At 45.1% G+C, this 13,717-nt stretch overlaps 3 protein-coding genes across 3 annotated transcripts; all 3 read left to right on the forward strand.

Annotated features, from left to right (window-relative positions):
* Window positions 1–683: 683 nt before the first annotated feature.
* Window positions 684–7,189, forward strand: LOC125509349 (sterile alpha motif (SAM) domain-containing protein). The gene is made up of 10 exons (XM_048674309.2): window positions 684–2,006; window positions 2,513–2,671; window positions 2,763–3,116; window positions 3,200–3,263; window positions 4,214–4,431; window positions 4,511–4,624; window positions 4,753–4,858; window positions 4,932–5,143; window positions 5,548–5,651; window positions 6,582–7,189. The coding sequence occupies exons 1-10, from the start codon at window positions 738–740 to the stop codon at window positions 6,727–6,729; spliced, it is 2,748 nt and encodes a 915-aa protein (XP_048530266.2). The 5' UTR covers window positions 684–737; the 3' UTR covers window positions 6,730–7,189.
* Window positions 7,190–7,475: 286 nt separating this feature from the next.
* LOC125509351 (20 kDa chaperonin, chloroplastic) lies at window positions 7,476–11,387 on the forward strand. Its single transcript, XM_048674311.2, has 6 exons — window positions 7,476–7,632; window positions 7,720–7,892; window positions 8,828–9,007; window positions 9,321–9,476; window positions 10,182–10,259; window positions 11,052–11,387. The coding sequence occupies exons 2-6, from the start codon at window positions 7,725–7,727 to the stop codon at window positions 11,223–11,225; spliced, it is 756 nt and encodes a 251-aa protein (XP_048530268.1). The 5' UTR covers window positions 7,476–7,632; window positions 7,720–7,724; the 3' UTR covers window positions 11,226–11,387.
* A 211-nt stretch (window positions 11,388–11,598) lies between these two features.
* On the forward strand, window positions 11,599–13,382 carry LOC125509350 (uncharacterized). Its single transcript, XM_048674310.2, has one exon. The coding sequence runs from the start codon at window positions 12,203–12,205 to the stop codon at window positions 13,217–13,219; it is 1,017 nt and encodes a 338-aa protein (XP_048530267.2). The 5' UTR covers window positions 11,599–12,202; the 3' UTR covers window positions 13,220–13,382.
* The last annotated feature ends 335 nt before the right edge of the window (window positions 13,383–13,717 follow it).

The raw sequence follows: 13,717 nt of genomic DNA on the forward strand, positions 1-13,717 counted from the left end.
CGGACATCCAAGCCGCCCCCTCCTTTAATCATATCAGGATCTATCATATCAACACGACAACAACACCATTGCACATCATGGCAAAGCTTGCTATAAAGATACAAAACATATTGTTGCTTTTCAGATGCCTTGCTTTGCAATTTTCTCAGGGAAATCAATGTCTCGTCAAAGACACCCTTGACGTACTTCCTCTGCTTCATAATGTAGTGCATATAGACTTTCTCAAAAGTCAAACATTACAAACTTTGATCACGTTTATAGAAAAAAAGTACATTTAAAATACCAAATACATATCATTGGATACATCATCAGTTATGTTTCCATGTTGTGTATGTTTGGAATTGTATTATAAATAGTTTTCTCTGTAAAATCAGTCAAAGTTTGCTTGGTTTGATTTTTGAGAAATTTTATATGCACCACATTATGAAACGGAGGGAGTATCTAGCGTGCTTCCTTTCACGCTTCTACATGTAAAATGCTCCTAAATGTATAAAATCTCACAGGTTAAAAAAGAGAGAGAGAGAGAGAGAGAGGCCAAAATGGCATGGCTACACGCAAACACGCCTACCGAACGGCCCACGGAGGCCCCCAAAGCCTAGAAAGCGGAAGGCCCAGTCTCGCTCTCGCGTTTCCACACAGAAATAGGCGCGCCCTTTTCCATTTCATTTTCAAATAGCCGACGGCCAAAAATTCCACCTCCCACTCCCAGTTCCCCACCCAATTCCCCTCCTCACCAAATGGCGGCGAAGCCCAAGCCCCCCGCGAAGCCATGGCCGCCGGCGACCTCCACCTCCACTTCCCATACCAAGACCACGACCAGGCCCTTCATCGCCGCCGCAAGCTGCGAAGACGGCGACGACGACTTCCAGATCCCTCCTCCCGCCAGCCGCCCCCGCCCCTTGAAGCCCTCCTCCAATGGCGCCGTCTCGCGCCGCCTCCGTAAGAAGCTACAGCTGCCATCACCCTACTCCGGGAAGGAGAACCGTCCCGTTGCCAGCGGCACTGCTTCCGCCGAGAGTGTTGTTACAGTGGCTGCGGCGGCTGCCGAAACCCTAGCGGCCCGTTCGAGGGTCGGTACCGGCACGCGCCGCGTACCTGAGGGCAAAGAAGTGACGGCTGGAGGAATTTGCGGCATATCGAGATCCCATTCCGATGGCCCCAAGGTAGGCGCTACTGAGAATACAGGATTGGGCGGATACGACGGTTGCAACGGAAGTTCCAGTCGCTTCCCCAATTCGAGGGAATCCAGTGTTTTCGAGTCAGGCGAAACATGTGATTTGGGAAGTTGGCACTGTGAAGAGGCGGAAGGGGTCTCCAGGGCTTGTGGTGCGGTTCCTGAGGAGAGGGTGGTGGGGGGAATATCTGGTTCATGGCTCCATGGCTCTGTCTTTGATGAAGGGAATGTGGATATAGAAACTGAGATTGCATCTAGATCGGAGACCCAAAAGAAAGAGCGGACTGGATTTGAAGTTCATGACGGCAACTACCACTCATGTTCTACAGAATCAGAGCTTTTAGTGCCGGATTCAAAATATGGTTTTGGAGGTGAAGACTGCAAATACTTCCAAGAGCCTGGATTAGGAATCTCTAGCTTGGTTTCTGAAGAGAGAAAAGTTGCTGTGGAAGATGCTGCTACTCTCAGTCCTCAGACTAGGGAGAAGAAATCAAGCTCAGCTGCAGATTGTGTAGAGTATCAATCCTCGAATTCAGTTGAATCGGTGCTTCAGGAATCATGTAAGACCCAGCATTTTGAACATGGCGATTGTGATAATTTTGAGATTGGAACCCAGCTTAATGAGCTCATAAACCTGTGCATGGAGGATCAGGTGCACAGTCATCGTAACAGCAGGGCATCAACTATTGAAGGGAATAAATTGGATTCTGGGAGGTTTGAGTCAGTTTATAAAGTTCAGTGCCCATTATGTGGGTTAGATATTTCTGATCTGAGTGAGGAGCTCCAGCTAGCACATACTAACAATTGCCTCGACAAAGATGAACCTGCTAAGGTGATGCTTCAGTATCATATTACATATTATTAAACTGCTGTGCTAGTATAATGTTTATATTAATCATTCATGATAATTTATTGGGCTCTCAAAGGTAGTTTATTTCATTGGAACCTTAGGTACTGATGTGTTTCTTGAAATTATGTACCAGTGTTCAATATTGAACCTAAGCATGAGGTTGTTTAATATTTCCATTTACTGTGTATTAATCATAGTCACGTGGACTGTTGTTGTGTATGTGCATCATTATCTGCTTAGTTGAGTTGATAGATGAACACATGAACATATCTGGCCCATATTTTGTTGTGGATCGTGGGGCTGTTGGCAGCATGAGGCTTCTATTTCGTGTCATGTTAACTCAAGCACACACAGACTCAAGTGAGGGGAGGAGACTCTTGATTCGATATCTTTTGGTTAATGGTTTGATCATTGGCATTTCCAGTAGTTTTTGTATCAATTATTTCTCACCAACATGACATAAGATGTTTGAATTTCCTCTGTTCCAGGAATCTAATCCCAATCGTGAAAGAGGACCTTGCTATGGAGAAAATATTGAGAACAAGTGTGTTGTGGAATGGTTAAGGAACCTGGGGCTATCTAAATATGAGGAAATTTTTACCAAAGAAGAAGTTGACTGGGAGACCTTGCAGTGGCTCACAGAAGAGGTAGTCAACGTATACTGGTTGGTGTATAAAATTTGGCAGTCTTTCTAGTTATAGATAAAAGAATTAACATATTGGTGCCTATGGATTGCAGGATCTTCTAGGTATGGGAATCACTTCCCTTGGACCCAGAAAGAAAATTATCCATGCTCTCGGTGAATTAAGGAAGAAAAATGACAATGCTAATGACACAGAAGCAGATGTGTTAATTTCTGAAAATACTAAAAGGACTAAAGGTCCAATGAACGGGAATAAATTAATCACGGAATTCTTTCGGTGTTCCTCATCTGATCAGAAACAGAGAGAGCACAAAGTCAAGAAACCATCTAACTTAAATAACCAGAAAAATTCTAGTGCCAAGGTGGCTACTAGCAGAGGTCGTACTCGTAAAGCAAAGGTTAAAGATACACCTCTTTGGTGTTGCATCCCAGGAACACCTTTTCGAGTGGTATGATATTTCCAAGCACAAGTCATTTGGAGCATTTGTCCTTCATACACTAGTGGCTTCTGTAACTAAGTTTGTTGCTGCAGGATGCATTTCGCTACTTACGAGGAGATTGCTGCCACTGGTTTTTGACACACTTCCATCTAGACCGTAAGTCAAGGTTCTTTTTTGCGTGCCAGTGCCAACTAATAGAGTAATTACAAAAGATGATCGTCAAACTTCCTGAGTACATGTTTTTTCCCCTGTTTGAATGAAGGTTTCTCAAATCTCAATGAACAATTTTGTTATGTTTTCGTAGTGATCTAGTGGTTTTGGCCTAAGTTATCCAGAAAGAGATGTCTGCAAACTTTAATCAGTAAAAGAGCTTCCTGCTGAGCAATCAGTTTTACGGAACCCAAAAGTATATGAAGATACCTAACCCCTATGACTTTATGAACATCATGAGGCTTTTCTTTGGCAATCTAAGTGCTTTTCTAATGAAACAGGGCCAGGGTACCCTACTACTCATCCATTATGTTAATCACTTGGTGTGTGAGTCACTGGATTTGTATGGAATGTGGTAGGAGGATTACCTTTTTCTTTAATTCTTTTCTATATATTTGAATCTGCTGACTGCTGGCCCCTATTGCGTTATACATATTTAAAGCTTGTGCTGTAATGGTCATGGAGCTACAGCCGTGGCATCAGAGTAACTTTTGAACTTACCTAATCAGTATATACTGGTGCATAATTGTAATTTTTTTAATAATTTAACAACATGTGTGCTTAGCTTACTGCAGTTCCCTTTGTAAATTATAAATTGGAACAAACAAAATGGACTTGCCAACAACCTCATATGGACTAAAGGGATAGTGGTCTGTAGACAGTTTCTTGTTTAATCAAAGAACCATTTTATTTCTCTCACTTTCTGTTAAATTATCATCTGTAACGTTTGTCTAGACTACTAGTTGACCACCAGGCTTTGTCTATTTGCATGCCCATTGGTTGTTCACTCTCTCTAATTATACATTTTAGTCAATTGAGTGCTTCCCACCTTAGTGATGCTACGCACTTCTATTTGATGTTTTGATGCCTAAGCTTGATGTCTTTGTCTTCAACAGATTACCAAGGCTTGACTAAGAGCTTTTGTCATGGGAAGATATACTGTACCTCAATAACAGCAAACCTTGTACACCATAAGATTGGTGTCGCATGGGATAGAATGCATGTATTGCCACTGAACAAAAGGATTACTGTTGCCGGTGTTGATTTGACATGTTTTGATGCCAACCATTGCCCTGGATCAATAATCATCCTTTTTGAGCCTCCCAATGGTAAAGTAAGTATTGTTCTGATTCGCTTCTATCTTCTGTTGGCATGATTAGTCAATATCTTATTTTCCCTTGCTTGCATTTTAGGCTGTTCTACACACTGGAGACTTCCGATTTTCTTCGGAGATGGCCAACAATCCTGTTTTGCAGTCTTCTCACATCCACACTCTAATACTTGACACGACCTACTGTAATCCACGAGTACGTATTTTTCCCGACCAAAAGTGTTACCAAAAGTTCCCGCAAAAAAAGTGTTACCAAAGTTAGAGTTGATTTATTACGACCAATCTGCCATTAATTCTTCACACATACTAAATATTATTTTGCAGTATGACTTCCCAAGTCAAGAGATTGTAATACAGTTTGTCATTGAGGCCATACAAGCAGAAGCTTTCAATCCGAAAACACTGTTTTTGATTGGCAGCTACACAATTGGTAGTTTCATCTTCGTGCTCTTTAATATTCAAGTGCTCCTGTATCTCATGTCTTATATTGTAACTGGTCGCAGGAAAAGAAAGACTATTTACGGAGGTTGCCCGTTTGCTTCAAAAGAAAATATATGTTGGAGCTGCAAAGCTGCAAATACTGAAGCACTTGGAGCTTCCTAAGGAAATCATGCCCTGGTTGACAGCCAATGAAGCTGAAAGTCACATACATGTTGTCCCCATGTGGACTCTAGCAAGCTTCAAGCGGTTGAAACATTTATCGAGTCAATATGCTGTAAGGATGACTGTTCTATCCTACCAGCTGCATATTATTTAAGTTATTACATCTCAAAGCTATGACTCTCTCCGTCCCATAATATAAGACGTTTTTGCAAGCTAACATAGCTTGCAAAAATGTCTTATATTGTGGGACGGAGGGAGTATCATTCATCAGTATCAGGTCAACCTGGCAGCCATTACCAGCATTCTGTTTATCTAATACCAGGATTAATAAAAGGCTGTAGTTTTTTTATGCTTAGCTTCCTGTTGGATCAATTAGCCAAGCCTTAAATATCAACATTTCATAATTCATACCTGAAAGTTGCTATCCAGTGGGAAACCAGAATCTCAGTGCATTGTTATTCCCATGTTCCTTAGTGTCATCTATTATGATTTTCTGATGGCTACTTTGCTTTTTAGGACCGGTATGACCTCATTGTGGCATTCTGTCCTACTGGTTGGTCATTTGGTAAAGGGAGGAAAAAGACACCAGGCAGAAGATGGCAACAAGGGACAATCATCAGGTACTGTCCTGGAATTGCTTAACTGATACTCCCCCACGTTCAAAATTATTTCATGTTTTGGGCATCGGCAATTCAGCAATGTCTCCAACATGCAACTTTCGTAGTTTGTTATGAATATGCCAAATTTTTACTACTCCCTCCGTTCCTAAATATAAGTCTTTTTAGAGATAATATGGACAACATACGGAGCAAAATGAGTGAATCTACACTCTAAAATACATCTATATGTAGTCCATATTCAAATCTCTAAAAAGACTTATATTTAGGAACGGAGGGAGTATATATTATTAAACCATGGAAGCATGTTTCATGACTATAATCATGTATAGCTCAAATGTTTCATATTTCCGAGGGAGTAGTAGTCACACTGTAATTTCTGAGGGAGTATATATTATTAAACCATGGAAGCATGTTTCATGACTATAATCATGTAAAGCTCAAATGTTTCATATTTCCGAGGGAGTAGTAGTCACACTGTAATTTCCCTAAAGAAAATACTCCCTCCGTTCCAAATTACTCGTCGCAAAAATGGATGTATCTAGAACTAAAATACATCTAGATACATCTATTTCTGCGACGAGTAATTCGGAACGGAGGGAGTAGTAAAGAAACCATTTTAACACTATTGACACTTTCCAACAATGAGATTGTAGTACTGTAGTTTTCACCTTATTTCTTCTGACGAGTTTTCACCTTATTAACCTCACTTAATATTTGTTCAAAATGAAGAAACTGTTCTAAGAGCTGGAGTGAGCATTCTTTTGGGCAAAACTAAATGCAACGTTGTCTACGCATTAGAGAAAATGGAGATTTTTTTTGTTCGTTCAATGTTTCTGAAGTTATTTTCACAAAACCCCAAAACCCTGATGACCTGATTACTGTTTCTGGGTTGATTCTGAAGTTCTATCTGCTGTTTCTTCACCTCTACAGATACGAAGTACCGTACAGTGAGCACAGTAGCTTCACAGAACTCCGAGAATTTGTCCGGTTCATATCACCAGAGCATATAGTTCCCAGTGTAAACAATGATGGCCCTGAGAGTGCGGATGCTATGCTGGCCCAACTGTTAAATGACTAGTGAAATCTACCACTCCACGGTGACAGCGTGAACTACTAACTACCGTTAGTAGATCACCTCAATGAATGCCCAAAGATACAGAGTGAAGGTGAATCACTTTGTTTGCTGTGCTGATGCCCGTAGTTTCTGCTGCTGAGATCCTGACGCATGAACGTGCCAAATGCTCGATGGCAAATTCTCTGGCAAAGCAATTGCCCCACCGAAAGAAGTGCTACAACACATACTTGTGAACGGGTGAAAATGAAAAATGCATGGCTGAGTAGATCACAATCTTTTTTTTTACAGTTGTGGATGATTATGGGTAAAAAAATGTAAAATCACAGGACCGGGCTATGTGAGTGAATATTCACAAGTACTCCCAATATTGTGCATCAGTTTCTTCTGTAAACTAGGTTCATTTGTGTACAATCTTTGGGCATCACCAGACGAAAGGGCTATGTAGTGATTATATCTCATTTAATTCGGGAATCCCTTTGTTTGTTTGATAGTTGACTTATGTGCGATCATTCAGTTTGCAATCAAGTCTCGCTTAAGTATACAATTTTCCCGAGTTTGTTTTAGGTAATCCAATTTTTTAAAGATGGTCCAGGGTTTGGTTAAGCGTCTGCATTCCATCCGTAACATTTTTCTCCCTTTCATAATGGGCTAGGCAGCGAGAAGCCACCCATTCGCAGACAAAGCTGGGCCGGCCCGAAGCGATTCCCAGCCCGAATCCTGCCCGGCGGCCATCTTCTAGAACCATCCGGCATCCTCCTCCTTTCCGTCCTAAACCCGAGAGTAACAAAATCCTTATCCCAAGCTTAGCATCCCCGGTCTCCTCGGTTTCTCCTCCTCCCCGAACCCTCGCTCCATCACTCTCTCCCTCTCCCACTCCGGCGCGCGCTCAGCTGAATCTCGCCGCAGGTACGCGCCTCTCCGTGCCCCGGAAGCTCAGCTTGTTCGGTCTCCTGTAGTTCACGGCGTGATTTTGTGTGCTATTGGTCTCGGCAGGAGCAATGGCGTCGGTGCATCTGTGCGGCCCGAAGGTGGCGTCGGCGGCGATGGCGAAGCCGGCGCTGGCGGACGGGCTCCGCATCCCCACTTCTTCGTCGGCGCGTCCCGTGCCGACGGGGCGCAGGCTCCGGGGCCTCGTCGTCAGGGCCGCCACGGTCGTGTCGCCCAAGGTAACAATCAAATGACTGGGCCACAAATTGTCAGATACTACCGTCTATTCACACAATTTGTGCTAGCTCTATGGCTGCACCTTGCACGTAGCCATTATTTCATAGAAGGAAACTGGATAGGGTGTAGGAGAGGAAACTGCAATCCAAACACTTGCTCATATCCAGTTTAGAATGGTTAATGGTGCTTTAGGGTACTGCAAGGTGGAGCCTTAGGTCTGAGAGAGCGAAGATTAGTTACTCGTTAAGAATTGCTTGTCAGAAGACCTTCTGTAATCCTATTACAAAACACAGATCCACAGCCTAAATTGTTTTTCAACACAAACTGGAGTGCATAATTGAATAGGTTTTCCCTTCATATGTTGTTTCTGTTGTACATATGTAAATTTCTGCCCTTCTTGTCTTTATGTATATATTTTTCGAACCCAGCTACTCCGCTGTCTTGATGAATATAAAGACCATTACCATAAATAGCATGAAAAATATGAGATAATTCTGGTTTCCGACCATTTCTGATGCAAATCCTTCAATGTAGTTACTGCAGATCCATGAAAGTTCCAAATGGGACTTTCAGGACTCAAAACATAAAATTGATGTAATCCCCAAACCTGCTAGTAGGCGTTCAAAATCAGCACCACACTTTTGTGAGTCAATACGTGTGGAACCCAGGTGGCAAGGAACAAATCTTTGCCTAACTTGTGGTGTGGCATGGCTGCGCACCAACCAAGTATGTTCATGTGCAAAGCTACAGCTTTCTGCAGTTTACTAAACACACCATATCACCCACATTATATTGTAGTTGTTCAGGCGAAGCAGGTCGTTGCTCACTACAAGTTAGTTGTGATACCGTTTAAACTTCTGAGAACTTAATGTGCAATCCCTGGCCTTTTCGTTGTTACCTAAGCTCTACTGTTTATAAGCTGGTGAATTTTTTGCAGTATACTTCTGTGAAACCATTGGGAGATAGGGTACTAGTGAAGACCAAGACTACTGAGGATAAAACTGCTGGAGGGATATTGCTTCCAACAACAGCTCAGTCAAGACCACAAGCAGGGGAGGTTGTTGCAGTTGGAGAGGGGAGAAGCTTAGGCAGCAACATCGTCGAGATCAGTGTTCCGGTATGTACCCTATTTGGTTGACTAAGATTATCTAGTGTTTGGTGATAGGACCTATACCTGTTTAGCAGAGCATGTAAATAAAATAAACTGAAAGATAAATCACCTAAATGTGTTGTTACTGAAGTGCCATCTATGGGCAAGAAATAATAATACAACTTAACTGCATGTATTTGATCTTTTTTCACGTCAAAATCACTCTATGTTCTTGAAGACTACTCGCATGACCTCTTTGTGGCCACAGTTTATGTTATTATCCTATTCAACCTAATATTTTACTGCGATGAGAGGAAGTAACAATATTATCTGGTTACAGGTTGGTGCCAAAGTTATTTACTCTAAATACGCTGGCACCGAGCTGGAATTCAATGATACCACCCACCTCATTATGAAAGAAGATGACATCATTGGTATTCTTGACACTGATGACGTGAAAGATCTGAAGCCACTGAGTGACCGTATTCTCATTAAGGTCTGTTTCAACACATTATTTTGACACTCTTTACTGAGTGGTTACTGTATTCCTCTTGTGAACAGAATGTGTATTCAGATCCTTTCTTGGTTCCGTACTACAACTGCACACTCAATTTGCATAGGCTATGTTATTGGCAAATAATATTCATGGATTATGCATCACGTTTAGAATATCGCACTATGGTATAGCACCTATTCAACAGAAAAAATAGAGGATAATTTTACCCACTAATGATAGGGCAATAATAACTCATTAACAACCGAACAAAAAGTGCTCTTTCAAACAAAAAAGAAGCAACATAGAGCAAGAAAAATACTCTTTATGTTATTTGCTCTGCTCTGTTTTGCTCATGAGCCTTGGCAACCTCATTTAATTGAAATAAAAAAAGCTTGTTTGTATAACTCCTCAATTTTGTTCTTTCCTGCTCTTTCTTTCTGCCCGACTGCCTTTAGTTCAGATCCACTATGGTTCTATTCCAGGCTCACCATGCTCAGTATCTGTGCGACTATTTGCATCGTGATTGTCAATGTGAAGTTTTTTTTTTTTGCTTCAAGCATTCAGATTAGACAACAGCGGAGCTAGATTCTCTATAGCCAAGGAAAAACCTTAATTCAGATTGCCAGGATCTATTTCTTTCTTGTCTGAGTACAGTTTGTAATATGGACACGAGCACTGAAGTTTTATATTCTCCTTTGGCATTAGGTTGCAGAGTCTGAAGAGGAAACTGCTGGCGGTTTGCTATTGACACAGGCGTCGAAAGAGAAGCCTTCCGTTGGAACAGTGAGCACTTCTGTTTGTTATGCATTTGCCGCAATTAATCAGATGACCTATGATCATAACTGCTTATAGCCTCAAACTAGAAACACATCAACTATGAAATAGTTGCATGATTGCACCCCTTCACATAATTATCGTTCTGTGAGGTGTTGTTTCTATGTGATTTGTATACTTGTTATGTTAATAGTATATGTGCTCTTAGCTATAAGGAAAGGAGGAACACCAGATCTGTGTTGAAGAAGTGTGATTAGTCAGTGACCAAGACTTGTTTTGCCCTGCCCATATATTTTTGCTCATTTTGTGGTGACCTGTTTTTCTCCTGTTGCTTTTGTGGCTTTCCAGTTTCCTGTGGTATCTGTGAGATACTCCCTTTGTCCCTAAATAAGTGTCTCAACTTTGTACTAACTTCACACTTATTTTGGGACGGAGGGAGTACCACTTTAGGTACATCACTAGTAGTAAAACTGAAACAACTATGGAGATGCCTAGATGCCTAAGAAGTAGTACTCATATTGCTGGTTGACTAGGTTTGATAGATAGACTAACCTTCAACTGTGGTGCCAATCCTAAATTTATTTTTACTATCATATGAAACATGAGCAATCAGGCATACCATACTCAGTCATTTAATCTTTTTTTGGGTTCCCTACACCCACTTTATACATGACTGGTTGGAGCAACCCTCCTGTCCTGGGTAGCTATCCATGTTGATATAGTCATATAATCTTGAGTTCTTGACGCTTAGACTTGTTCGCATGAGTTACAGAGCTGTGACCACTTCTCTGGCTGAAACAGGTGGTCGCTGTTGGCCCCGGGCCATTGGGCGATGATGGCAGCAGGACACCATTGTCAATCACTCCTGGAAGCAGCGTGCTGTACTCCAAGTATGCAGGAAGCGAGTTCAAGGGTTCGGAAGGCGAGTACATTGTTCTCAGGTCATCCGACGTGATAGCGGTGCTGTCATCATAAGCTTGCCCTGCCCTACGTGAACTAGGAATTTTGATATTTAGTCCAAAACCTTGTTTGGTTATTGCTCTTTGCTTGTGATTGGTGAACTGTGAATTGCTTCTTCGCTCTATCGTGGAAATGCTGCTTGATAGTTTTAATAAGATGACGGCTTAGACTTCAGAAGTGGCTGTGCTCTGCTTCTAAGCGTCTTGGTTTGGTGGGCGTCTAAACGTTGACAGATCGGCAGGGTCAGCGTTTCTCACGAAGATTGGCCGACTGAAAATAACCCGCGCATGTGAAGAACGCTTGGTTGCTGTAGTAAAAAAACATGCTGACATTGCACTTGGCTCGGTTGGTGAACCACTATGCTGGATAATACTACTCGTCTGCCAGAGTTGGTGTATCGGTACAGAAGATTTGTCTCTAGGAGGATATAGTCATACAAAAATGCTATTTGTGCGTTGTTACCTGACCAGCTCTTTCTTGTCAGCGAGACAGAGACTGGCAAATCGTTAATGCGGCATCTGAAAGACAATGTCCAACTGGAACTGATGCCACCCGGAGAGCGAAAGGCAGATCTTAACAAGGACACAAATCTCCCCAGTCAATTCCGGCGACCTAGCTTTTCCGAGCCTGCGGTTCGTGAAGGAAAAATCAGAGCCCTGTCACGACTTTCGCACTGTCTCTGGGACGTGAGAAGCTGGCCGGGTCGACGCCGCCGTCCCCAGCCACCTGGTCAACCAAAGCCACGGCTGCGTCCTCGTCGGCCGCACCCGCGCGCGACCGAATCAAAACACAAAACACTCCCAAGACCCCGTGCCGCTTTCCGCAAAGCACGAGATCCTCTGGACTGGGGTCGTCCGACACGGTCACATTCGCACCTCCCAACTTAATCACGCCGCGGCGACGCGCGCGTATATAGCCCGCTCCGCCCGGCGCGCACCCTCCGGCACGGCACGGCACGCACAGGATCGTCTCTGTCTGTCTCCACGGGACCGATGGCGAGCCACGACGCGCTCTGGGCCAAGCTCTGCGAGCTGGAGCTGCAGCTCGCGGCGTACAAGCTGCTGCACGCCGCGCGGCGCGGGGAGGAGGACGACGCGGGCGCGGACGGCGCGCGGGAGCCCGCGGGGGCCGCCGCCTGCCGCCGCGGCAGGCAGTACGACGCCTACATGCGCCGGCGCGACGCCAGGCGCGTGTCCGTCGCCGCGGCGCACAGGAGCCACCACCAGCAGCAGCAGCAGAGGCCGAGCGGCGTCACGCGCGCCGGCGGCAGGCCGAGCCCGCTCACCGTCAAGTGCGCCGCTCGGGACACGCCGCAGGTGAGGAGGACGGTGCCGTCGGGAGTGTCCATCCCGGCCACCCCGAGGAAGGAGCACGGCGCGCTGCCACTGCCCAGGAGCAGGACGGTGAGCAGCGGCGCGCCGGAAGCGAGGCCGCAGTCGCACAGAAGGCGGAACAGCGTCGGCGGGGACTTGTTGGGCGACTGCGCCACGCCGAGGCCGTTCCTCAGGCGCGGCAGCGGGACGGGCGGCGCGATCGGGAACCTGCGGTCGCCGAGGGTGCACGACCTCCCCAGCGGCAGCCCGAGCCCGAGGCGGCCGCCGCAGGACCAGTTCGTCCCAAAGGTGGCGGCCGGGCGCCACCTCCGGTCCGTGTCGGAGCTGCCGCTCCACGCGACGGTGGAGTCACCAAGGTGGGCGGAGACGCCGCGGCCGGCCCAGTCACGGGCGAGGAAGCAGTGGGGCAGCCTGGAGAGCCCGCCGCCGGTGATCTTCTCGGCTCCGGCGGCCAACCCGCACATGGACCTGGCCAAGGGGCTCCGGAAGCTGCTGAGCTTCGTGAGGAAGGGCAAGAGCAGCGAGCACCAGCGTGCCGGCGGTGGACGTGAATCCGGCGACGGGAAGCCCGTGAAGGGGTGGACAGCTTGCTCCGTCCTTGATGGCCCGTTCGAACGTGCGAGCCTGGAGGGGCACCGGTTCCCCATGACACGGGCAGTCGGCACCTCCGGATGAGGCGCGTGGGCTGGCATTGCCATGGCACGCGGCGCCTAATAAAGAGAAACCGTGATGCCATTAGATGCCCTCTGCGTTCCTCGTGGGGTTGCTTCGTCGACCGCCATGCTTTTGTAGCTTTGTATTGTGCTCCATGAATGAACTTGTAGATATCCGCTTGTGTGGTCCGCTTGTTTGAGAGATGTAGCGCGAGAGAAACGCGGATCTAAGGCCCTTTGATTTCAATAAGTCACCTGACTTATAAGTCAGGTGACTTAAAATCAGTGACTTATAAGTTTTAAGTTAGGGTGAAGTAACTTATGACTTCTAAGTTGGGTCCGTTTGGCAAAATAAGTCACTTTTTGCACTTTTCGACTTATAAGTTAGTGACTTATTTGAAACCAAACAGAGCCTAAATCACAAATTTCTCGCCAATGCAGCGAGTCATCAATCATGTTAAAGCCCGATGAGGGTTTCTAGTTGAAGATGGATCGCAAAATCTGGATGTAGCGTTTGTGA

Source organism: Triticum urartu, chromosome 5A (genome assembly GCF_056163025.1).
Source record: "Triticum urartu cultivar PI428250 chromosome 5A, HENAU_Tu73, whole genome shotgun sequence".
NCBI classification, from domain to species: Eukaryota; Viridiplantae; Streptophyta; class Magnoliopsida; order Poales; family Poaceae; genus Triticum; species Triticum urartu.